The following is a 9,965-nucleotide window of genomic DNA, read 5'->3' as shown; positions in this document are numbered from 1 at the left end:
GAACCCCTACCTTAGCACATGTCTGAATGACTTTAGTATTACTGCCCCAGTGGGCCCCGGAGGATGAAGTGTGCTGAGGCCACAGCAAACTTCTATCCCTAATTCCAATTATATATATATATTAGAGAATTGGTACTTATGCAATTCCCAAAGATATTTGTGACAATAATGACATAACACAGATATTATTAATTTAGCTTTTATTTAAAAAAAAAACATTTTTTTTTTTTGACATATCCTTTCTAAATGCCTTATTTACCTCATTTGCGGGGGTAATTGATTTGTAGTCAACCACATCAACTGCTCTCTATCCGCTAAAGCCGAGGACTGAATCCATGGGGCAAGTGCACTAAGTCCCTCCATGACAAATAATGGCAATGCTGGGAAAAAAAAACATGCATAGGGAGAACAGCTCCGCACCATTGATCACTGGGATGAATACCCAGTTGGAAGAACCTCCAAACCCTGAAATAAACAAAAAAGGTAGGGGACCACAGTGTTTAATATGTGGCTAGCTGTTCCAAAAGTAGATACCTCTAATCAAGTCATTGTCTGCACCCTCTCTCCTTGGACCTTCGCTTATTTGCTTTTATGGGGTGGAAGGGGGACTAAGACTAGGTAGACATGGCAGCATGTGTCATACTCCGAGACTCAATGTCAGGATACATCGCAGCCCACAGTCTAAACATGTTGATGCACTAGTCTATAAATAGGTGCATTAATATAACGGCTGGGGGTGACTGCTGTTGACTGGAAGGACCATAGAAACAGACATCATGATATGGTGGATTCTTGTGTTCAAAAGCCAGCCTTGCATGCTATGTTGTCTACCTTGTGTGGATCCTTTGATGTCTAACAAGATGTGAATTACTGGTAAAACCTTTTCCGCATTCGAGGCAAGAAAATGGTTTCTCTCCTGTGTGACTTTTCTGGTGCCGTAAAAGTTTGGAATTATTGAGAAAACATTTGTCACAACTTGGGCAAGAAAATGGTTTTTCTCCCGTGTGGAAGCGGTGATGTCTATTAAGTTCTGAGGAGCTACGGAAACATTTGCCACATTCGGAACATGGGTATGGCCTCTCACCAGTGTGAATTCTCTGATGTTTGATGAAGTCAGAATTCCTGATAAAACATTTCCCACAATCCATGCAGGAATACGGTTTCTCCTTGGTATGGATCCTCTGGTGACTGTTACGTTCAGAGCTACTTAAAAAGCCTTTTCCACACACGGGACAGGAATATGGTTTCTCTCCTGTGTGGATCCTCTGATGTCTGTTACGTTCAGAATAGCTGGTAAAACGCTTCCCACATTCTGAGCAGGAGTATGGTTTCTCCCCTGTGTGTATCCGGTGGTGTACGGAAAGATATGATTTACTGCTGAAGCATTTACCACACTGTAAACAACAATACTGCTTCTGCCCAGTGTGGATTTTCTGATGTGCGAGCAAGTTTGAGTTGGTGCTAAAACTTTTACTACATTTTGGGCAAGAAAACAATTTTTCCCCTGTGTGCGTTTGCTTATGCGCTATAAGATTCGAGCTATTGCTAAAATATTTGTCACATTCCGGACAACAGTGTGGCGTTTCACATGTGTGAATTTGCAGATGTTTCTTAAGAAGTGAAATTGTAGTAAAACACTCTCCGCACGTAGAACATAGCAAATCTATCTCAGCTGGTGGTTGGTTTGCATCTTCACTTCCATACTCATCGGTAAAAGTAGAAAGAGTTGTATATTGTGTATCATCTGTGGGCGTATACATGTCAATGTTTGATAAATTGACTTCTTCGTAGGAGGTTGATTCATCTGTAATATGAGAAAACGTGTATTGCGTATGACCTGTGGGAATATAAAGGTCTGAGTCTGTGATATCTCCTTCTTCACATGAGATGGGTTCCTCCTTAATATGAAGAGACATGTACTGTAGATTATCTGTGGGTGTATAGATCTCGGTGAGGTTTGTGTCTTCATCGGAGACGGATTCCTCCTTAAGATATGGTAGATATTGTTGGGTATGATCTGAGGAGATATACATGTCATTGTCCATGAGATTGCCTCTGGCAAATGAGATTGATTTCTCCTCCATATGAATGCGAGGATTGTGTATATGATTTGTGCCCATATGGATTCCATTATAGACTAACTCATCTGCCTCGGTTGAGACCAATTCCTCTTTGATATGTATAGATATATATTGTGTGTGGTCAGAAGAATTTGCTCCATCATGTGTGAAGGATTCTTTTTTAAAACAGTAAAGATCTTGTTGTGAATGATCTGTTGATGTAAAAGACTCAGGTGAGAACGATTCCTCCTTAACATAAGGAGATGAACACTGCTGTGTATTCATTGTGAGTGTATTACAGTTAGAGGAGTAGGGTTCCTCCTTAATTTGTGTAGACAGATCTGGTTGTGTAGGATCTATGGACGTATAAATGTTGATGGGATTTTTTCCAACATATGAGCATAGTTCTCCCTTTATACGAGATGGACACTGCTGTATATGATCTGTTGGAGTAAAAAAATCAGTGTCTTCGACATTTCCTCCATCAGATGGTTCCTCCTTAATAGAAGTATATGGACATAGTATATCATCTACAGTTGTGTTAATATTGATGCTGGTGAAATGTTCATTATTGCTTAATACAGATATCTCAGTAACGTTCTCCATACAGCTAATCATGTTGGGTTGACTTGATGATAAATATTTTGCAGTCTGGCTATTTCTACTGTTATTTACACAGTCTGGTGAACAAATAGGAAAGTTGGATCCTTTAGTTATTTCGGTATTTCCAGTGAAATCTGATGGGGAGAAAAATACATTGTGGTTAGAAGAGTTAAACCAGATTACCCACTTCCAAGTGGCATTTCTACGCCCCACAACTGCAGCGGTATCTCCATGTACCAAGTAGACAAAAAAAAAAAAAAAAGACTGGTAAGGCTTCAAGCCAAATGTTGGCATGTACCCTAGCGTTTAGAATAATAAAGCAGTGAAAGGAGGAGGTCCTTACAAGAAGGAAGGAACAGACCATCAGTTAAAGTTAATTATTAAAGCGTCTCTGTCACCACATTATAAGTGCCCTATATTGTACATGCTGTGATCGGCGCTGTAATGTAGATTACAGCAGTGTTTTTTATTTAGAAAAATTATCATTTTTGACAGAGTTATTAGCATAAAGCTAAAATAGGTCATGCGTTTCTCAAAGGACAACTGGGCGTGTTTTACTATATGACCAAGTGGGCGTTGTACAGAGGAGTGTATGACGCTGACCAATCAGCGGCATACACTTCTCCCCATTCATTTATACAGCACATAGCGATATAGCTATATCACTATGTGCAGCCACATACACACACTATAACATTACTGCAGTGTCCTGACAATGAATATACATTACCTCCAGGCAGGACGTCATGTGTATTCAGAATCCTGTCACTTCTCTCCACTTCTCCATGATTTACAGCACAGCAGGCGTAGGCTCATGAGATTACGCTGTAAACTGTCATTCACAGTGAGATCTCGCTGTGCTGTAAAGCACAAAGACGCTACAGAAGTGGTCAGGATTCTGAATACACATCACGTCCTGGCTGGAGGTAATGTATATTCAGAATTCTGTCACTTCTGTAGCGTCTCTGTGAGATTTACAGCAAGGCAAGCGTAATCTCGTTTGAAATGACAGGTTACATCGTAATCTCGCGAGATTACGCTTGCCTTGCTGTAAATCTCACAGAGACGCTACAGAAGTGTCAGGATTCTGAATACACATCACGTCCTGGCTGGAGGTAATGTATGTTCATTGTCAGGACACTGCAGTAATGTTATAGTGTGTTTATGTGGCTGCACATAGCGATATCGCTATGTGCTGTGTAAATGAATGGAGAGAAGTGTATGACGCTGATGGGTCACTGATTGGTCAGCGTCATACACTCCTCTGTACAACGCCCACTTGGCCATATAGTAAAACACGCCCAGTTGTTCATTGAGAAACTCATTAGCATAAAGCTAATATAGGTCATAACTCCGTCATAAATTATCGTTTTTCTAAATAAAAACCACGGCTGTAATCTACATTACAGCGCCGATCACATCATGTACAATATAGGCCACTTATAATGTGGTGACAGAGACGCTTTAAAGGCAACCTTGGAGAAAAAAATAATAATATTTTTATCACAAAGTGGCCTGCAGGGATACAATCAGATGTCTCCCTGTCAGAGTTATTCTACTTTTTTTTATATTTACATGGTGTCTCATATATGAGCTAAAATCCTCAACATGTAAATATGTTTAACTTTTTGCTATGGATGAAGTTCATTATTATTGAAGGTCCTGCCACATGACCTTACACATCACCATATAACCAGTATACTGCCACATGACCTTACACATCACCATATAATCAGTATACTGCCACATAACCTTACACATCACCATATAACCAGTATATTGCCACATGACCTTACACATCACCATATAACCAGTATACTGCCACATAACCTTACACATCACCATATAACCAGTATACCGCCACATAACCTTACACATCACCATATAACCAGTATACTGCCACATGACCTTACACATCACCATATAATCAGTATACTGCCACATAACCTTACACATCACCATATAACCAGTATATTGCCACATAACCTTACACATGACCTTATAATCAGTATACTGCCACATGACCTTACACATCACCATATAACCAGTATACTGCCACATGACCTTACACATCACCATATAATCAGTATACTGCCACATAACCTTACACATCACCATATAATCAGTATATTGCCACATAACCTTACACATGACCTTATAATCAGTATACCGCCACATAACCTCACACATCACCATATAACCAGTATACCGCCACATAACCTCACACATCACCATATAACCAGTATACCGCCACATAACCTCACACATCACCATATAACCAGTATACCGCCACATATATGGTGATGTGTAAGGTTATGTGGCAGTATACTGGTTATATGGTGATGTGTGAGGTTATGTGGCGGTATAATGGTTATATGGTGATGTGTGAGGTTATGTGGCGGTATACTGGTTATATGGTGATGTGTAAGGTTATGTGGCTGTATACTGGTTATATGGTGATGTGTAAGGTTATGTGGCGGTATACTGGTTATATGGTGATGTGTAAGGTTATGTGGCGGTATACTGGTTATATGGTGATGTGTAAGGTTATGTGGCGGTATACTGGTTATATGGTGATGTGTAAGGTTATGTGGCGGTATACTGGTTATATGGTTATGTGTGAGGTTATGTGGCGGTATACTGGTTATATGGTGATGTGTAAGGTCATGTGGCGGTATACTGGTTATATGGTGATGTGTAAGGTCATGTGGCGGTATACTGGTTATATGGTGATGTGTAAGGTCATGTGGCGGTATACTGGTTATATGGTGATGTGTAAGGTTATGTGGCGGTATACTGGTTATATGGTGATGTGTAAGGTTATGTGGCGGTATACTGGTTATAAGGTGATGTGTAAGGTTATGTGGCGGTATACTGGTTATATGGTGATGTGTAAGGTTATGTGGCTGTATACTGGTTATATAGTGATGTGTAAGGTTATGTGGCAGTATACTGGGTTATATGGTGATGTGTAAGGTCATGTGGCAGTATACTGGTTATATGGTGATGTGTAAGGTCATGTGGCTGTATACTGGTTATATGGTGATGTGTAAGGTCATGTGGCGGTATACTGGTTATATGGTGATGTGTAAGGTCATGTGGCGGTATACTGGTTATATGGTGATGTGTAAGGTTATGTGGCGGTATACTGGTTATATGGTGATGTGTAAGGTCATGTGGCGGTATACTGGTTATATGGTGATGTGTAAGGTCATGTGGCGGTATACTGGTTATATGGTGATGTGTAAGGTTATGTGGCGGTATACTGGTTATATGGTGATGTGTAAGGTTATGTGGCTGTATACTGGTTATATGGTGATGTGTAAGGTTATGTGGCGGTATACTGGTTATATGGTGATGTGTAAGGTTATGTGGCGGTATACTGGTTATATGGTGATGTGTAAGGTTATGTGGCGGTATACTGGTTATATGGTGATGTGTAAGGTTATGTGGCGGTATACTGGTTATATGGTGATGTGTAAGGTTATGTGGCGGTATACTGGTTATATGGTGAAGTGTAAGGTTATGTGGCGGTATACTGGTTATATGGTGATGTGTAAGGTTATGTGGCGGTATACTGGTTATATGGTGATGTGTAAGGTCATGTAGCGGTATACTGGTTATATGGTGATGTGTAAGGTTATGTGGCGGTATACTGTTATATGGTGATGTGTAAGGTTATGTGGCGGTATACTGGTTATATGGTGATGCGTAAGGTTATGTGGCGGTATACTGGTTATATGGTGATGCGTAAGGTTATGTGGCGGTATACTGGTTATATGGTGATGCGTAAGGTTATGTGGCGGTATACTGGTTATATGGTGATGCGTAAGGTTATGTGGCGGTATACTGGTTATATGGTGATGCGTAAGGTTATGTGGCGGTATACTGGTTATATGGTGATGCGTAAGGTTATGTGGCGGTATACTGGTTATATGGTGATGCGTAAGGTTATGTGGCGGTATACTGGTTATATGGTGATGCGTAAGGTTATGTGGCGGTATACTGGTTATATGGTGATGCGTAAGGTTATGTGGCGGTATACTGGTTATATGGTGATGCGTAAGGTTATGTGGCGGTATACTGGTTATATGGTGATGCGTAAGGTTATGTGGCGGTATACTGGTTATATGGTGATCCGTAAGGTTATGTGGCGGTATACTGGTTATATGGTGATGCGTAAGGTTATGTGGCGGTATACTGGTTATATGGTGATGCGTAAGGTTATGTGGCGGTATACTGGTTATATGGTGATGCGTAAGGTTATGTGGCGGTATACTGGTTATATGGTGATGCGTAAGGTTATGTGGCGGTATACTGGTTATATGGTGATGCGTAAGGTTATGTGGCGGTATACTGGTTATATGGTGATGCGTAAGGTTATGTGGCGGTATACTGGTTATATGGTGATGCGTAAGGTTATGTGGCGGTATACTGGTTATATGGTGATGCGTAAGGTTATGTGGCGGTATACTGGTTATATGGTGATGCGTAAGGTTATGTGGCGGTATACTGGTTATATGGTGATGCGTAAGGTTATGTGGCGGTATACTGGTTATATGGTGATGCGTAAGGTTATGTGGCGGTATACTGGTTATATGGTGATGCGTAAGGTTATGTGGCGGTATACTGGTTATATGGTGATGTGTAAGGTTATGTGGCGGTATACTGGTTATATGGTGATGTGTAAGGTTATGTGGCGGTATACTGGTTATATGGTGATGTGTAAGGTTATGTGGCGGTATACTGGTTATATGGTGATGTGTAAGGTTATGTGGCGGTATACTGGTTATATGGTGATGTGTAAGGTTATGTGGCTGTATACTGGTTATATGGTGATGTGTAAGGTTATGTGGCGGTATACTGGTTATATAGTGATGTGTAAGGTTATGTGGCAGTATACTGGTTATATGGTGATGTGTAAGGTTATGTGGCGGTATACTGGTTATATGGTGATGTGTAAGGTTATGTGGCGGTATACTGGTTATATGGTGATGTGTAAGGTTATGTGGCGGTATACTGGTTATATGGTGATTTGTAAGGTTATGTGGCGGTATACTGGTTATATAGTGATGTGTAAGGTTATGTGGCAGTATACTGGTTATATGGTGATGTGTAAGGTTATGTGGCAGTATACTGGTTATATGGTGATGTGTAAGGTTATGTGGCAGTATACTGGTTATATGGTGATGTGTAAGGTTATGTGGCAGTATACTGGTTATATGGTGATGTGTAAGGTTATGTGGCGGTATACTGGTTATATGGTGATGTGTAAGGTTATGTGGCGGTATACTGGTTATATGGTGATGTGTAAGGTTATGTGGCGGTATACTGGTTATATGGTGATGTGTAAGGTTATGTGGCGGTATACTGGTTATATGGTGATGTGTAAGGTTATGTGGCGGTATACTGGTTATATGGTGATGTGTAAGGTTATGTGGCGGTATACTGGTTATATGGTGATGTGTAAGGTTATGTGGCAGTATACTGGTTATATGGTGATGTGTAAGGTTATGTGGCAGTATACTGGTTATATAGTGATGTGTAAGGTTATGTGGCGGTATACTGGTTATATAGTGATGTGTAAGGTTATGTGGCAGTATACTGGTTATATGGTGATGTGTAAGGTTATGTGGCAGTATACTGGTTATATAGTGATGTGTAAGGTTATGTGGCAGTATACTGGTTATATGGTGATGTATACTGGTGATAAATTGGTTATATGGAGCTATACACCATAATACACAATATCTTTACATTGAATAATTTTCCTGTGTTTTAGATGTTCACTGCAATGTATTCCTAATTTCAAACCCATGTAATATTGCTGTTAACTTCTCCCCTCCTACCAGGATAACAAGCCCCCGATGTGCAGCAGCTTTTGCTATTACTCCCAAACATACCTGCATCAATGTATCCTCTGTCTGTTCTCTGTTCATTCTGGCTAAACCGGGAGTTGCCAATAAAGCTTTTCCTGGTCGTGCGTTCCATCAGCTCTCCATTCAGGGTAGGTGATATTTCTTAGTTGGCTAAAGGACCTATGATGACGTCATACCCATGTGACCAGACTTGTGTGGGAGGAGCAATTCAGGAGTTTGCTAGAACGTGTGTTGTTTTCCCGGTTGTTTTGTAGCAGCTGCCGACATCTACATTGCAGGGACTCTGGGAGCCCTGTCCTCCTGGGGATGCAATGCTCTACAGAAATTGGGGACTCTGCGAGCCCTGTCCTCCTGGGGATGCAATGCTCTACAGAAATTGGGGACTCTGGGAGCCCTGTCCTCCTGGGGATGCAATGCTCTACAGAAATTGGGGACTCTGGGTGCCCTGTCCTCCTGGGGATGCAATGCTGTACAGAAATTGGGGACTCTGGGAGCCCTGTCCTCCTGGGTATGCAATGCTCTACAGAAATTGGGGACTCTGGGTGCCCTGTCCTCCTTGGGATTCAATTCTGTGCAGGGACTGGGGACTCTGGGTGCGCGAGGATCATTGCTCTGCCTGGACTAGTTTATTGGTGCCCTCTCTTCCTAGGGATGCGATGCTCTGCAGTTAACGGGACCCTAAATGCACTATACTCTTGGGCATGTAATGCTCTGCATGGACTAGGACTGTTGGTGCACAAGGATGCAATGTTCTGGGCAGCGAGGGTAAAACGATACAGTGTCCAGGACAAGTGAGGGTTCTGCAATGCTGGTGTAGTGCTCTGCAGGGTAATGCTCTGCAGTGATTGTCGTAGGGCTATGCAGGATTCTGGACTATATAAACCTACAAAATGTGGGGTACAATTAACACACAGTAGTTTGAATGAGAAAAACAAACAATCTTTATTGAACATACATGAACAATGTAAAAAATGAGTCATGCGGAGCATGAACAGGACGTCCCATGGGTATTAAAAAATACAATCCATCACTCACAATGAAGAGTGTCAGGTGATCAGCATGTAAGCAAAGAGTGTAACCGCCATATATATCGATATGGCTCTGATCACTGATAATGTATGGTAACAGAGGATGAATATGCATAAACAAGATCAAGAGACATGCATGAAGATAACATACCCATGGGGCTCACAGAGAGACGTCACACCCGACGCGCGTTTCGGCTAAATGCCTTCATCCGGGGGTGGCGTCTCTCCAGTGGGACCCTCCATTTACATACGCTGCAGCCAATCAGGTATAGTGGGGGCGTTCTTAATCCAGGCAATTGTGATAGCTTGTATTGGGGTCATGCGCCAGGTCTAAAGATGGCCGACGGCATGCGTCATCAAGGCGGGCGGGGAGTAAGCGACGACTGACGTCGCGA

At 41.7% G+C, this 9,965-nt stretch overlaps 1 protein-coding gene across 1 annotated transcript; it reads right to left on the bottom strand.

The window, feature by feature from the left end:
* Nucleotides 1–203: 203 nt before the first annotated feature.
* On the bottom strand, nucleotides 204–8,685 carry LOC142663690 (uncharacterized). The gene is made up of 2 exons (XM_075842457.1): nucleotides 8,567–8,685; nucleotides 204–2,797 (listed from the first exon to the last, which is right to left on the bottom strand). Exons 1-2 carry the CDS (start codon nucleotides 8,652–8,654, stop codon nucleotides 828–830), a joined length of 2,058 nt encoding a protein of 685 aa, XP_075698572.1. The 5' UTR covers nucleotides 8,655–8,685; the 3' UTR covers nucleotides 204–827.
* Nucleotides 8,686–9,965: the final 1,280 nt, after the last annotated feature.

The sequence above is a fragment of the Rhinoderma darwinii genome, chromosome 11 (assembly GCF_050947455.1).
Source record: "Rhinoderma darwinii isolate aRhiDar2 chromosome 11, aRhiDar2.hap1, whole genome shotgun sequence".
NCBI classification, from domain to species: domain Eukaryota; kingdom Metazoa; phylum Chordata; class Amphibia; order Anura; family Rhinodermatidae; genus Rhinoderma; species Rhinoderma darwinii.
This window is presented reverse-complemented; position numbering and strand designations above follow the sequence as displayed.